The sequence below is a fragment of the Protobothrops mucrosquamatus genome, unplaced genomic scaffold, assembly GCF_001527695.2.
Source record: "Protobothrops mucrosquamatus isolate PMUCROS unplaced genomic scaffold, P.Mucros_1.0 scaffold8, whole genome shotgun sequence".
Lineage (NCBI taxonomy): Eukaryota > Metazoa > Chordata > Lepidosauria > Squamata > Viperidae > Protobothrops > Protobothrops mucrosquamatus.
The window spans coordinates 1,739,522-1,755,851 of NW_015386395.1; the positions used below are offsets into that span (position 1 = coordinate 1,739,522).

Below are 16,330 nucleotides of genomic sequence, written 5' to 3' on the forward strand. Positions count from 1 at the left end.
AACATGTTTACATTTTTGCTACAAGCTTAAACTGGTTTATTATATAACTGCAATAGGTTTCCAGTTTGTTAGAAAGCAGTTTGAAGCATTTTATAAATGGAAAAAATACGTTTATCCAAAAAGTTTACTCTTGGATTTAAAATGTTTGACAATAGTTTTACATAGCCTAAAACATGTTTACAATACTTTTGGTATAGCAACATTACAATTTATTAGACATATCCTATGACTGCTTAAAATTTGGATGATTTGCCAAGAATTTATAAGCTGATTACACTGCCAGCTATTTTCAGCAGAATCAAAATTAAGGGGAATAATTAAAAATCACAACAATTTTGTTTTATAATATATATATATATATATATTATGCCAAAATTTTCTTTATGTTAGCAAATTGTGGATAGGATTATAATCCTTCAAAGTATGCCCTCCTTTAAAAAAAAAAAAAAATCAAACCTTTTGATACTAATATTAGGATTTTTACCCATATTTTTGTAGCACTTGCTGAAGTTTTCTCATCCCATTATTATAGTTTTAAATCTTGCATCTTGCAGGTGCTTCTAGTTCCAAGGGAAGGGACAATTCTCCTTTACAAGAGGATAATCATCATTTTAATAATAAGCCTCACCACGAAACTACCTATTAATGACTATATCAGAAAAAAGACTAAGGGTTAAGCATTACTAGGTTCTCAATACATGATTATACCAAATATTTATAGAAAAAGAGTGCTACAGTTCTTATCTAATACTTTTAGTTGAGGCAAGACTGCTCATTTCCTCTTCCTAATTTTGGCTATAAGTTAGTGTTTTTGTTTTAAATCTCGCTGTAAAATAAGAATTGAGGAAAAAGGAATGGGAATAAAAAAGATCTTACAGTGCAATTCCTATGTATTTTAGTCGCCACCTATATATTTTGCTAATGGAGCTAAATGGATATAGGATTGATGCCTTAGTAATTCTCTGATTTAGGGAGAGAAGTTTTAAAGACATCTAGAACAGACAGATATTCTACCGCTTTTTGTCCTCCTATTGTTGTTTCTACATTCTCCTACCTAGACAGCCATATTTCCCAATTTGGTGCCCTCCAGGTATGCAAGCAAGGTTATGACTCCCATTAACCCTAGCCACTTAAGCTGGAGTGAGGGGAAATGTAGTCTATGATATCTGAAGTGCACAAAAACTGAGGAGAGCTGCTAAGAATTCAATAGTTTCTATGTCTTTCAACCAGCTGTTGATAGAAGGGATGAGATGCCTCGATCTGTAACAGTGTTAGATGAGAGAAGCCACTGTCATATCTTGAAAAGCCGAAGCATGTTGTATAGCAGGGGTGTCAAACTCAATTTCATTGAGGGCCGCATCAGCATTGTGGTTGCCCTCGGGGGGCCGGGTGGGTGCGGCCTACTGGGTGGGCGTGGATGGAGTGGGTGTGGCCTACTGGGTGGGCAAGGCCAGCTCTACATTGTTCGCGTCAAGGGTGCCTGTGGGGGCCTGGGCAGGAGTGGGACAGATCTGAGTGTCTCTGGCAGAAGGGGGTGGGACCAGGGCAAGCGCCAAGCATGGTCCATTTCTTCATTCCTCACAAAGGGTGACACCTCCCCAGCATGCACCCAGGGGTGGGCCCGACACAGCAGGGGCCGGTTTCTCGCTGTTTCTAGACAGCCTTGTGGAGCTAAGACTGAATGTGTTTCAGCATAGATGGCCACCACACAATTGTACATTGGCTCCCAGCCGGCCTGGGCCAGGGCCAAGGCAGTGGGGGCCGTTCCCTCACTGTTTCCAGGATGGCTTCGCAGGCCACATGAAACCACATGAAACCACTTCGCGGGCCGCATCTGGCCCCCGGGCCTTGTGTTTGACATGTCTGTTGTATAGGGACGTTTCAAAAGCCATAGTCCGCACCTTTGCTTATTCCTGAGTAACAGGGTATTTCACTTCCAGAAAAGCATGCAAACTTTTGTAAGAAGTGGCTTAGAATTTAGGTCTTTGACAAAGAACAGTAGAAGGTCTGCTTACAGGTAGTCCTCAACTTATGACCACAATTGAGACCATCCTTGCTAAGCAAAAAAATTGTTAAGTGAGTTGCACCCCATTTTACAATCTTTTTTGCCACAGTTGCTAAGCGAATTACTGCAGTTGTTAACTGAATCATGAAGCTATTAAGCAAATCTGACTTTCCTATTGACTTTGGCTGCTGGAAGCAAGCTGGGAAGGTTACAAATGGTGATCATATGACTCCAGGACATTGCAACTGTCATAAATATATGCCAGTTGCCAAGCACCCAAATTTTGATCACATGACCATGGAGATGCTGCAACAATAATTAAGTATGAAAACTGGTCATAACTCACTTTTTCCAATGCCATTGTAACTTTGAATGGCCATTGAACAATTGGTTGTAAGTTGAGGACTGCATGTATTTTATTCATGTACAATGAAACATTTACACAGTTCCTTGGAAAATAATATTGAGAAACAGAATTGTAAATCAGTTTATTTGTAATAAAAGATGTAATCATTGTGTCAACTGGCAACAGTCAGAAACACTTACTGTATTTGGGACTCATAGATCTGACAATGAATGAGATGTCTGTCTTACTCCAAACAGAATATTCATACTATCTCATTTTCTGAATAAGGGCAGTTGTTTCCATTTGTTGTTTAATATTAGCAATATTTTTGATGAACAGTTGATAAAATAGATAGGAACGGTGATTTTCAATATCACTTTCAAGATTTTAGTATAATACATGAGGAAAGTCAAGTATGACTCTCATCCTGTGCTGAATAAAAATGTATTCAGTTTTTCTAGAATAAGAGACAATTGCCTCACATAACCAAGCCAAGGCTCTTGAAAGTATTATCATTTCAGACATGGATTTAAATGGAACACTTTTATTTTATCTAAGAAAGGGGAAAGATGTATTAATAGTTAACTGGTGCAAACTAGAACAATATAAAGAGAATTTTGGTCCAATGTCAGTTTCCTAGTCAGTGGATTTTTTTTTTACAAATAGCTTCCTGTGGAGGTGTATTGGGATTTAATAATGCCCCCACCTCACCAAACAGACAAATAAAAAGACTAGGCCAAGATTTTTGCCCATATGAAAGGCATGGTGGCCATTTTGTTTTCTGGCTAGTGCTTTTTTGTAGCTGTGGTGTTGATAGAGTTATACATTTATCCACTCCACTTTAAAATATGCCTGTTAGCCTCATCAAATTAATCCCCACTGAGCTGCCGCATATATCTGTTTTACTCTGAATTAGGAGTGAGAAGAGGAGCATTCAACATGACAGTTGCTGAGCCATGAGATGTTTAATACGTTGAACGGCCGTTCATTCCATGCAGCTGAAAGTTCACCCCATTTTCCTTTTCTCAGCCCTTGAGAACTGATCAGTATATCAAAGATAATATTGGAACTGTCAGTCAGTGCTGTGTGCTGTACTTCCATCCACTGTATCTTGCTAATAACTCAATCTTTTTCCCAACTTCTAAACATCCTTTCCACATTTTGACATCAGCAAGTATGTAGATGTCTAAATCAACTGCCCAGCATTGGAAAGAGGCCACCTTCTAAGTTTTGAAGAGTTGTGTAACTGTTATGATTGAAGGGATTGTGTAAAGTGCAGAAGGCTTTGTAACTCTGGTGTGTGTTGTTTCTATTCCCTTTGTTCCTATGAATTACCCTCTGAGCGGTGCTGTCCTTTCAAAACCGCTTCTACTCCTCTTTTGAAACCAGTTTTAATATTGATGTATTTGACCAAACAGTACTCTTGGCTGTTAATAAATAAGAGATCTCTATATTTCAAATGTGTTGCTTCTTATTGTTTTTGCTTAGGGCTCTATTGGGGATGGGGAAGAGCCTGGAAAACATTCTCATCCTATTGTAAGTTCCTATCCTGTTCACCCATATTTTTGTTAAAGATACTGAATCCTCAAAACTAAATGCACAAACTCTAGCTGATCCTTATTTTTTCTCTATTTATTTTTCTCTATCCGGCCTTCCCCAACTAATACCTACAAGATATTTGAGAACTATAATTCAAGAATTTCAGTTAATGTGACTAATGTTCCCTCCCTGGGAAGCAGGTTGGGTGAGGCAATTCAGTGGTGAAAATCCTACATTTCTAATACTATTTTTAACAATCTTACCTATATGTTTAATTTGTTTATTCTAAAGTGAGTAGAATAACAAAACATTCCCAAAGCTGCTTTTTCAGAAGCTTTTTGAATGAGAAATGAAACGTCTTCAAGGAAAAACAAAGAAAAGTCCAGTTGCCTTTTGAAAAAGCAACTTTGGGGGACAACCATGACCTAGATCAGGGGTCATCAACCTTGGCAACTTTAAGACTTGTGGACTTCAACTCCCAGAATTCCTCAGCAAAGCTGGCTGAGGAATTCTGGGAGTTAAAGTCCACAAGTCTTAAAGTTGCCAAGTTTGAGGACCCCTGACCTAGATGACTGAGAATCTCCATAGACATAAAACATTGCTAGTTTATATCTAAGGGAGACAGTTAACCATCCCTATTTCATTGGAGTTATTCCCATCCTACAGTTACCTAATAAGAGAACTAAGATTTGAACTCAAGCACTGCAAGTTTATTGGAGACTCCTGAGAATATCATAGAAAGTCAAGAAAGCAAACTAACGGATCATTAAGCAAATCAATCCAGAGTTCTCTCACTGGAGACACAAATGTCCAGGCTCAAACTATCCTACTCAAACTATCCTACTTAAGGCACCTTATGCAAAGACCCAGCTCTCTGGAAAAGGCTCTAATGACAGAAAAGGTGGAAGAAAAGAAAGAAAAGTAAAGGACAAGCAGCAGCAAAGTGGATGGACTCAATTACAATATGAAGATGGGTGCACCATTGGTGTCAACCCCAGATAAAAGAACAAATTAGAGACAGAGGAAATTTATGTAGTTGCTAGGAGTTGATACCTAGTTGATGGCACATAATCAACTACATATTAACCTGCCACCTTTTGCAACCAAAGAGTAAAGAGAGTGCTGCAACTTCTTTCTAAAGAGACTGCTGAATTGCAATTATTTATTATGCCCAGAAAATCCCTATTGACAATACAGGTAGTCCTTGATTTACAACAGTTCATTTAGTGACCATTCAAAGTTATAATGACACTGAAAAAGTGACTTATGACCATTTTTCACACTTATGACTGTTGCAGTATCCCATGGTCACATGATCTACATTCTGATGCTTGGCAACTGACTCACATTTATGACAGTTTCAGTGTCCCAGTCACGTGATCACCTTCTGCAACCTTCTGTCAAGCACAGTCAATGGAGAAACTAGATTCTAGTGTTATTAATTTAAGAACTGCAGTGCTTTACTTACCAAAGGTGGCGAGAAAAGTCATAAAATGGGGCAAAACTCACTTAACAAATTTTTCACTTAGCAACATAAATTTTGGGGTCAATTGTGGTCGTAGGTCAAGACTACCTGTAACCTTTGCCTGGGGCAGTAACAGAGCTAGCCTATCTGGGTTGCAAAACTCTGGACCATCCCTAGAAGGCAGTCAAGAGAGTCTTCCCATTCCAGCTAAATGCTTTTATTCTATTTATTGCACAAATGCCTGCATGATATTACTCCATACATCACTTTGGTTTCGGTTAGGCAAAGCAGCACATTAAATTAATACAGGATCCCCCCCATTCAATAAAGTATATTAAATAATACAATCAGCAAGGGAGTATCGCTTCTCCCGTAGATAAACCTTGGAGCAAATCTGAGAATCCCTCCCCCACCCCCGAGCAATTCATGACAGCATCCACAGAGATTTCTATGTTATCATGACGGCAAATTAGTAAGTACATATAATATACGCCTGACATATAAGAGGTCTTGAAGTCGAAGAAAGGGGTGGGAGAAACGCCATTTCCTTCAGGCGACGAAGAAGGGACAAAGCGTACCTCTGAGGTAATCTACGCCAGGCACGCCGCTTCATCACTGCAGGCCCCGTTGCCGGGGAGACCGCGTCCCTGACTACCCGCCTATTTTTCCTTTCCCGGGCTTCGATTGGCTGCCGCGCGTCCTGTGGCGCGACTGATTGAACAGGGAGCTGTCTGTCACGACTTCCATCAGGAGGGTGGGCATGAAGGACCTGCGCCAGAAAGGCGCTGCGCGACCCACTTTTTCGGCAGAGGATCGTGGCGGAGGGGATAAACGGGTAACCCCACTTTAAAGGCAAACTGAGGGGTTAAACGGGGTGGCGGGATAGATCGGAGTGGTTCTCGGTGCCAGTGAGCAGAACAGGCACGCATCCCGTGGAGGTTTTAAATTCGAATTAAGTTCAGTGCGGGAGAAGGTTAAGCGAAACTCAGGGTAAGGGATGGGTCAGCTAAATATAAGTACAGGTAGTCCTCGACTTAGGACCACAAGTGAGCCCAAAATGTATGTTGTTAAGTGAGACATTGGTTAAGTGAGTTTTGCCCCATTTCATGACCTTTCTTGCCACAGTTAAGTAAATCACTGCAGTTAAGTTAGTAACACACTTGTTAAGTGAATCTGGCTTTAACGCTGATTTTGTTTGTGAGAAGGTCGCAAAAGGGGATCATATGATCCTGGGACACTGCAACCATCATAAATATGAGTCAGTTGCCAAGCCTCTCAATTTTGAGCACATGACCATGGAGATATTGTAATGGTCGTAAGTGTGGAAAAACGGTCATAAGTCACTTTTTCATTGCCGTTGTAACTTTGAACAGTCACTAAACGAACTGTGGTAAGTTGAGGACTACATGTATGAATATCAAATGTCAAGGGTCACGTTTACAGTTTACTCAGAAATAAGTTTACTTGAATTCAGTGGTGCTTTCTATATAAATATATGGTTCAGACAAACCAAATATATGGTTCAGACAAACCATCTAGATCAGAGGTCCCCAATCTTTTGGGCACCAGGGACTGGTTACGTGGAGAGAGGTTTTTTCGTGGACCGGAGGGTGCGTGGTTTTGTGTGCTGCCTGCATCCTGCAGATGGGGCTTTGTTTGTTTGTGCAGACCAGTTGCTGGCATGCTACGGCCTGGTACTGGTCCACGGACCGGAGGTTGGGGACCCCTGATCTAGACCAGTATTTTTCAAATTTGGTAACTTTTAAGATGAATGTATTTCAACTCCCATAATTCTCCAGCCCACATCTGTGAGTTGAAGTCCACCTATCTTGAAGTTGCCAAGTTTGAAAAACATGGATATAGATCAGTAGTTCTCAAATTGTGGTCTGAGAACCCCAGGGAGTCCCCAAGACCTTTCAGGGGTTCCTCAATGTTGAATAAATAAATATTTTAAGATTTCTCAGTTTTAATTTCTAATACAGTAATTATTGAGAGGTATAACTCATATAAGCCTTTGGAGTTCTCCATTAGTGTTGCCTAAATTTCTTTCTCCCAGGTCTCCTTCCCACTTTTAAAAATTATGGAAGACTCCAAAAATACTTTTATTGGTATGGGTTATATTTATCAATATTTACTATACTAAAAAATAAAATTGATGCATTTGCTGCCACTACCACTCCTCACAATTGTTTGACAGGATTTTAGTGTATTATTTTTCAATATAGGTTGGCAAATAATTTTGATTTCACAAACCCCTAAGACCCTTAACACTTTGTAAAACATTGATTTAGATGAATATTAGCAGGATTGGAAGATTGTGCTAAGCCATAAAGTAGTAAGATTAGAGCTATTTCATCTTTTACAGCTGTTTTATTATTGCAGTATTAAATAGTGGGATTCAATTTCTGGTTGTATCTATTTGATTAGTGCTTACTATAGATTAGTAAGCACTAATCAAAGCACCAAAGAATCTGTCCTGTATAATTAGTTAACTGAACTCACAATTGTAATTATGGGTAAAACCCTTTATCGGGATTTCAGAGAAGAATTTTCCCAGCTTCTATACTGGCCAGAAAATGAACTTATGATCTTTGGCAGGTATTTTATTGCTGAAATACAGCCCTTCCCTGCAATATATAGGCTTGTTTTTATCATTCGACTTCATTTTTCATTTTAAACCATAACATCTAATTCTTCCAAGAGAGAACACTGAATTAAGACCACCAGAAGTAGGCTATGCCATGCAAATGTTATGCATTTATTCATATGAATAAATTGAATTTGTCAGGTTGCTCCACACAGTATTTGTTCACGATAAATTCATGTTCCTCTTATTTAAAGTTGCATTCATATTAAGAATGTTTACTCCTAGTCCAAATCAGTTTGATAATAATCATATATATATATACCCCGTGCATTTTCTTTCCATCTGAACCTTAAAATCACATATTACACTATTGTCTTCTTTTTCATCTTAAAAGCAACTGGCTACTCATAATATATCTAAAATGAAGCATTGGACTAATTCATGGAGTCTTAACATGACTTCTGCTATAAGCTTGCACTTTTGAAATAATTAAAATGAAAAGCTGATATAAGAATTGGGTGTCCTGGATATTACCTTAGTAGATGGTCCCCTGACCCCATTCTAGTCTCTACCTGAGGTTATTGTGGGGAATCAGAATATGACAACTGCCTTCGTGTTACATCAGATGCTCCATAACAGCAAAGCATCCTCTCCTTCTTTTTTACTTTTTTGCATTCTTTCTACTGAATTTTTATTTCCCTTCAGTGCAAATGCTCTTTTACTTATCCCTGATTACTGGCAAATTGGTGTAATAAGGGATTTGTATTCTATGCCTGTTCATGTCCTCTCTGAAATGATTTGCTTGAATCTGGAACAAAGGTGCATATGATCAGATCACTTAAATATGGAGACAAGCACTGGCAAGTAACAAGGAGTCCTTTGTAAATAGGTTTGCCCCTTCAGTTTTAGAATTTAGGTTAGCCTGAACTATGTTGGTTCACAAATGATGTACGGTAAGTCAAGTTGCCTTTTGGAGAAAGGTATGTGGTATCTACTTAATATACTGCCCTAGGAGTAAAAACAAAAGAATAACAATTTTTTCATCTCTTCTCCAGTTTGGTAGAGTCTAGAAACATTACAACATAGAATAATTCCAAGAATTGGAGTTGTTCACAAGAAATTAAAAATATAGGCACCCATTTGCAAAAGATGGGACATAACAATCCTATAAGATGGATCAGATCTGTGGTGAAGGATGAAATTGAGAAGAGCAGTTTTTCTAAGATTAACAAGGTCATGGCAAAATCAAGGCCCCGTTGTTTGGATCCAGTTGAGTGGAGTTCCCTTCTAGTTGTTTACTTGCTATGTTTGGGTGCCATTTTATATTTTATACATTAGGTAGCTTTTTTAATGTGTGATAATTTGTTCTGATTATTGTTTGTTTCTCTTGCATGCTGCCCAGAGTCATATTATTAGAAGAAGATCAGTTTCGTATATAGAATGCGAAAGATAGATAAAATTATAGCAAGAGAGTAAATCAACTGTGATGGGTTCCTGATACATAATTCCTAAATTTTATGTTTTTCTTATGATATGTTTTCTTTGCAGTCATGCTAGCAGCAGGTACTGGCAATGGTTTTGGCACCACAGCTTGGTGGGGGTTTTCTCCAGCACTCAACTTGCAAGAAATGTGTAAGTGTCACTTTTTTTCAAAATGCAGGGTTCCCTTTTCCTCTCTGTTTTCATGTTTTATTATGAAATTGGAGCCTCTTGTCCCACAAATGTGGAAGGAGATTTTTGCTTCCACTAGCAAAAACTCTTCTCTCTGCTCCTATGTGGGCTTAGTAATGTGGTGCTACCTTTAGAAAGTAAACTACCTCTGAATAAAAAGTATTTCTTGGTCCAACAGATGCTGATATTCTATTGGATGAGGGCCTATGTATGTGTTACATACACAAATATACATACACAGAGAGACAACCTGATGCTCCTGTGTGGTAATATTGCTCTCCCTCATCCCATCTTTATACCCACTATCCATATTTTTAGGTTTTGCATATCCTTCTTGTTATTAATTTTAAGGTGTTTTTCATTGAAAATATGAAATTGATACATTGCAAAGCAATCCTTCATTTCTTTTTCTGGCTTTGTGTTTATTTTGAAAAGTGCTCTGGATCTGCAGGGTCACTGCATCTTCCTGACAGATTTTTTTTTAAATAAATTTTTTAGCCCAGGGCTTTGTCAGAAAATGTACTCTCCTGACTAGAAAAAAAGCTAAAAGTAGGCCAGAGGAGCTGGTTTTCCTTCAGATAAATGGGCATTTTGGTGAACAATATTCTATCCTGGCAGCTTTTTAAGAAAAACCTAAAGCTTTCCACGATGGGCATTTTGGGAAAGCAGTCTTAATATGCTGTCAAGTGTCCACATGCTCACTGTTGTAAAAAGATTGTGCTTCCTTGATATGGCTGCAGGAAAAAATTTAGATTCCCCAGTCAAATTGTTTGATTCCATAAGCAAACAGAAGCTAACATAATCGCTGCGCGGCACAAAGTTAAAAACAGCCTCTTTCTGCCATTTTCAATGTCTGCAAATTTCTATTTACTGCATGTGCAATTGTTTACAGATGTGGAATACGAAAACATTCTTTGCCAATTCTTGAACATGCAGGGTTTTCCTATTAGGAAAATAACATATGTCTTTAGCATAGAATATTGGCAGTCATGAATGAACATATTAATTATCTCTGTAGCTCTGGAATCCTCCACGGAGCACCTGAAAGTATCCCAGAATGGCGTTCCTGAACTGAACATCCTGCTAGTGGGGTCTATAGATGCACGACATATCCTAAAAACGATGAGTCATATGCATCGGCAGCCTCGGAGAAAAATCAACGTGTGTAACCTTTTCCTTCCATTTCAGATTGCCTTATTTTTGCACTTTGGTTTGTTCTGATAATTGCATTGAACTTTCCCTCGTTTTGTGTTTTATTTACTCCTGCCCACTACATTCTGCAGAGATTGAATGGTTTCTTGGGTTATTTACCTAAACTTTGCAGATTTATTATTTTATTAATAACTTAATATAACACCTATAGCATTTGGGCAACAGGACAAAGCAAATTCGATAGCTAGAAAGTACATATCTTTGCATCTGCTGCAGGAATAGCATTTCTCCGCTAGTGAATGGACCTGCAATTTATTTCTTTCATTAATACATCACTGCCATTCAGTTAAATAATTTAGAATGGTCTACATTTAATGTTCATTTGTTTTAGTCTGAAGTTTTGTCTGTTGTCCCTCAAAATGGGAGCTTTCTTGGAATAGGCTTGCAACAGCCATAAGCTGTTGTTTTAACAAAAAATCTTGGTTGCAGGATGTAAAATGATGCAGTCGCAATCTTGCTGAAACTAAAACAAGTTGACTAGGAGACAGCATAGGAACCTTACTATTGGAACACTTACTTAGCAGTGTTCGAATATCTAAGGGGCTGCCTCAAAGAAGAGGAGGTCACCCTATTTTCCAAAGCACCTGAAGGCAGGACAAGAAGCAATGGATGGAAATTAATCAAGCAGAGAAGCAACCTAGAACTAAAAAAAAAATTCCTAACAGTGAGAACAATTAACCAATGGAACGGCTTGCCTCCAGAAGATGTGGGTACTCCAACCTTGGAGGTTTTTAAGAAGAGCTTGGACAACGATTTGTCTGAAATAGTATAGGGTTTCCTGCTTGAGCAAGGGTTGGAAGACTTCCAAGATCCCTTTCAACTCTGTTATTCTGTTACTGATTTCCATGATGGAGAGAGGGCAGGTAATGAAGTATAGTAGTAAATCAAATAAATGTTTGAAATCATTTTTAAGGGACAATTGTCCATTCCTGCTGCTCTCAACAAAAACCCAACTCCAACAGACTGGCTCCAGAAATTATAAAAGCCTTTGCAAGTGTAAACAGTGATACATAAATGCTTAACAATACAGTTGAGAATGTTTTGAAACATCAAGAAAATACTAGAATTCCTCCTATATTTATCTGCTTTTCCATAAAAAAGTCTATTATCTGTATCTAAAATTCACCAAGGCGATTGGGAAGAAGAACTGCACTTTCTTCTGCAAGGGAAAGGATTTTTTTTACGGGGCTATATCAGAGGCACCAAAACTAGTGACTTCTCTTCCCAAATTTGAGTCATTCTGCCCATGTGATAAAGTGATGGTGGCTTCTTGCCTCTTCTTTTCCTTTTCCTAAGATGTGTGATGACATTAATTAATTCCCGGCATAGTGAGGAGTCTGACAGGGCTGCTTTGGTAGCTGTCCACCAATGATAGTCGTTCAGCTTATCGCACTGCTGAAGTTCTTGTGTATTGTGGTTGACTTGTGAGGTGGAGGTGTGGAAGTAAAGATGAACAAGGACATGTGTGTGACCACAGATGCAGCATCACTGCAATCCCCCATCGCAACTCCTACATTCGTACGGATGTCCTTTGGCGCCCTTCCTTCATCATGAGGCTATGAGTCAACGGCAGTGACTCTCACAGCAAGCATTTTTCACGTTGCTTCGTAGCAAGAGGATTGTGATGGAGGGGTGGGGGGGATGGAGCAGGGCTGTGAAAAGGAAACTTTGAATTCCTGGTCTTGGTCTCATAGGAGCTTTGTTTGAATTCGTGAATTCTTGATGATAGGAATGAAGCCTAGTGTGTTAGAGGGAATTGGAGTACGACGGTTCTTGGATAGTGAATCAGTTTGTAAAGTATACAGCTGAATAGTAAACTGGGAAAGCTTTTAAAATGGGAAAAAGAATTTCCCAGAAGAGTGTAAGGATGTGGGGAGTGAGATCTTAGAAGGTAGGTTACAGCTGAAGAATTTAGGATTCAGAATTTCTCTCTAGAAAGCTTGTCTGGATGTTTTCAGCATCTGAATGTAGCTAATCTTTGACTTATACAACAGTTCATTTAGTGATTGTTCCAAGTTACAACAGCACTGAAAAAAGGAACCCATGACTGTTTTTCACACTTACGACCGTTGCAGCATCTCCATGCCAGGTCATCAAAATTCAGCTGCTTGGCAAATGGTTCATATTTATGACGGTTGCAGCGTCCCGGGGTCACGTGATCTCCTTTTGTGACTTTCTGACAGGCAAAGTCAATGGGGGAGCCAGATTCACTTAAATGTCAGGTTACTTACTTAACGACTGCAGTGATTTGCTTAACAACTGTGGCAAGAAAGATCGTAAAATGGGGCCAAATTCACTTAACAATTATCCCATTTAGCAACAGAAATTTGGGGCTCAATTGTGGTCATAAGTCAAGGATTACCTGTAATGAAAAGAACAAGGGGCAGATTTGCTGCTCTTTCGGGATGCCACAATACTGAAGAGCTACAATATCTTTGTAATCTCTTATTTGCAAATTACAGGCAACACAATGGAGAAAAAAATCCAAACTATAAAGAACAGAATCTCTCCCTAAGAGAGGGCTTATAGCCCCAAGCTTCCTGCAGTCAACTCTCTCTCTCTTTCACAACCTGCCAATTTGTATTACTCTGGTGCACACCATATACTCACACTCATGCAGACGTATCTGCTTCTGTCGGCTTGAGTGGGTACCTCATTTTAAAAACTAGACAAGAATTCTCATTTTCCAGGAAATAATGCTCCGATCATGTCTTTTACTGATAAAATATCAATCAGTTATTCTTTTTTTTTTAACCAGTAATGAGGCAGGAGAGTGAACCCAGCTTGGGAAGCACTGCAGGCCAGACAATCAAATATTTCATTTTGTACTAAGCATGTCTTATTTAATTAAGAGCCAAACTTAATAAGATGTTGCAGATCAGTGATGTTTCACATCTTTTTAATCTGCTTAAAAAAAATTGGTCTTGATGACTCAGTGGTCCAATCGATGTAAGGCAGTTTCCATTTTGATATTCACAGTGTAATGGGGAAGATTTTCCACTTTGCTCAGCTAATTGCCTCTCTCATTCACTCAGTTCTACGTTTTGGAGAACAATCTGGAGGCTGTGAGTCGGCAGCTGTTATTTTTGAACCTGGCTCTGGAGCCTCCAGACATGATGGGCCTACAAGGTAAGGGGAAAGTATGGTTCCTCTGCCTACCCCAGCTTCACTCTCTTCTTTGGAAACCAGTTGGTTTGGGCTCCTGGACCACTCTCTGATGGTTTGGGGATAGGTGGCAGATCCAGTAAATTGAATCTTAATGCCTTACAATTGATATCTCTTTGCTATGTCCTCCCTCACCCAAGAGAAGAGTGAGATATTCTTGGAACTGATGGGGAACACTCTCCTCCGGAGCCAGACCGCTGCCTATCTGCAGGAGAAAGCAGCCCTTTTCATCCGTTACATCACAGACTCTGACTTCCAGCTGGCTAATCTCTCTGTTTTGGACTTCTCTGCACTCAAGGTGAAATGCAAAATAATCCAACAGTCAGGTTATTATCACTGAAGGAGCCATGAAGACAGAGGTTTACCGTGCTGTCCTGGTTCTTTGAGATCCACAATCTATAGCCACGCATCCCGGATTGTGGATCCAAGTTACTGTGCTCCACATTTTTATTTGTTTGTTTGTCACCCATCTTCCTCACAGAGAGACTCTGGACACTATACGATAAATTACTAAAAGCATAAAAGAGGCAAGGAATGTTTTTTTAAAAAATTGATGAAAAGGTGGGGGGACATTTTTTTTCTGGCTTCAGCTCCTTAACACTCTTCCCCCATGTAGGATCAGAAACCTGGGGATTCAGCAGCCTCCTAACTCTTCTTCCTGTTTGGATAGTTCAGGGAGCGGGACCAATTAGAGGCCATTTTTCAGTTCTGGCGGAATCCAGAGCCACAAGCTTTCCAGGTCAAGCAGCTTTGGGACCTGCGGCTCCGGCAATATCTGGGCACCCGTTACGACTCTCGCCGTGGGGTGTGTGACTGGGATCTCACCATGAAGTTGCATGAGCACGGGGTATGTAACCAAAATGTGGGAAACATTAGCCAAGCACACTTGGGGTGTGGTACTATACACACCATAGTAGGGGCACTCCTCCTACCCTCGCAATACAGGTAGTCCTCAACTTACAACAGTTGGTTTAGTAACTATTCGAAATTCCAATGGCACTGAGAAAAGTGAGTTATGACCAATTTTCACACTTGCAACCATTGCAGCATCCCCAGGGTCATGTGATTTACATTCAGATGCTTTATAAAATGGTTGCAGTATCCCAGGGTCATGTGATCCCCTTTTGCAACCTCCTGACAAGCAAAGTCTATGGGGAAGCCAGATTCACTTAACAACACTGTCACTAATTTGACAACTACAGTGATTCGCTTAACCAATGTGGCAAGAAAAGCTCTAAAATGGGACAAAACTCACTCAACAAATGTCTCACTTAGCAACATTAATTTTGGGCTCAATTCTGGTCGTATGTTGAGGACTATCCGTATTGTTTTTCTCCATCTAGGCCATAACAATAAACTTCCATGAGTTTTTCCGTTGGCGTAACACTGGCGTGGCTTTTGAAATGCGAGAAGCCACCTACGATGTCCCCAACAAAACCTTGGCATCTGGACGTCTCGTCAGACACGTGAGATCTTTCACTTTCTTAAGATGCTGGGAGCTGGCAGGGGAATTCTGGGAGTTGAAGTCCACAAATCTTCCAAGTTGCCAAGGCTGAGAAACAGTGCTCTAGATGATTGCCAGAGAGGGGTTCTGATTGGTGCAGTTCTGATTGGACAATGATATATTTTTATGTGAAATACAGGTAGTCCTTGACTTACCTATCACAATTGAGCCCAAAATGTATTTATGTGTTGTTTGTTTATCATATTTATTGGACTCCCATCTTACCATAGGGTAACTCTGGGCAGCTTACAGTTATAGAAATATGTTTATACGTATACAGTTAAAACGTAAATAATTAAAATCAGACATTAGAGCCTAAGGACACATGGGGAGGACAGGGATGGGGATGGAGTGAAGTGGAGTTATTACTCAATCAACTTGATTTATGTCGCTAAGCAAGACATTTATAAGTGAATTTTGACCCAATTTACGACCTTTCTTGCCACAGTTGTTAAGCGAATCACTGCTGTTGTTAAGTTAGTGACACTTTTTTTGTGAATCTGTCTTCCTCATTGACTTTGCTTGTCAGAAGGTCGCAAAAGGAGATTGCATGACCCTGGGACACTGCAACTGTCGTAAATACGAATCAGTTGCAAGCATCCGAATTTTTATTTTTTTTATTTTTTTTCCAATAAAATTTTTTATTATTTTCATCATAAAAAAGACATCACAAATATAACACAATATAATATAAAAAACACCCACATCCCCCACCCACCCACCCCCCGAGACTTCCCAAACCTAATCCCAGGATAATATTCAAATATAAGTAAACAATTATTAATATCTCTAACTCCACAAGATATATAAATTTTACATAAATAAGTGAAATATAT

General features: G+C 39.4%; 1 protein-coding gene across 1 annotated transcript in view; it reads left to right on the forward strand.

Annotated features, from left to right (window-relative positions):
- Positions 1-6,085: 6,085 nt before the first annotated feature.
- Positions 6,086-16,330, forward strand: part of DNAAF3 (dynein axonemal assembly factor 3) — an 18,370-nt gene continuing 8,125 nt past the window's right edge. The window contains exons 1-7 of the mRNA XM_015810262.1: positions 6,086-6,190; positions 9,491-9,574; positions 10,632-10,774; positions 13,861-13,954; positions 14,131-14,288; positions 14,661-14,837; positions 15,334-15,456. Coding sequence (XP_015665748.1) covers positions 9,493-9,574; positions 10,632-10,774; positions 13,861-13,954; positions 14,131-14,288; positions 14,661-14,837; positions 15,334-15,456 — 777 coding nt within the window. The 5' untranslated portion in view covers positions 6,086-6,190; positions 9,491-9,492. The remainder of the gene's footprint in view (positions 6,191-9,490; positions 9,575-10,631; positions 10,775-13,860; positions 13,955-14,130; positions 14,289-14,660; positions 14,838-15,333; positions 15,457-16,330) is intronic.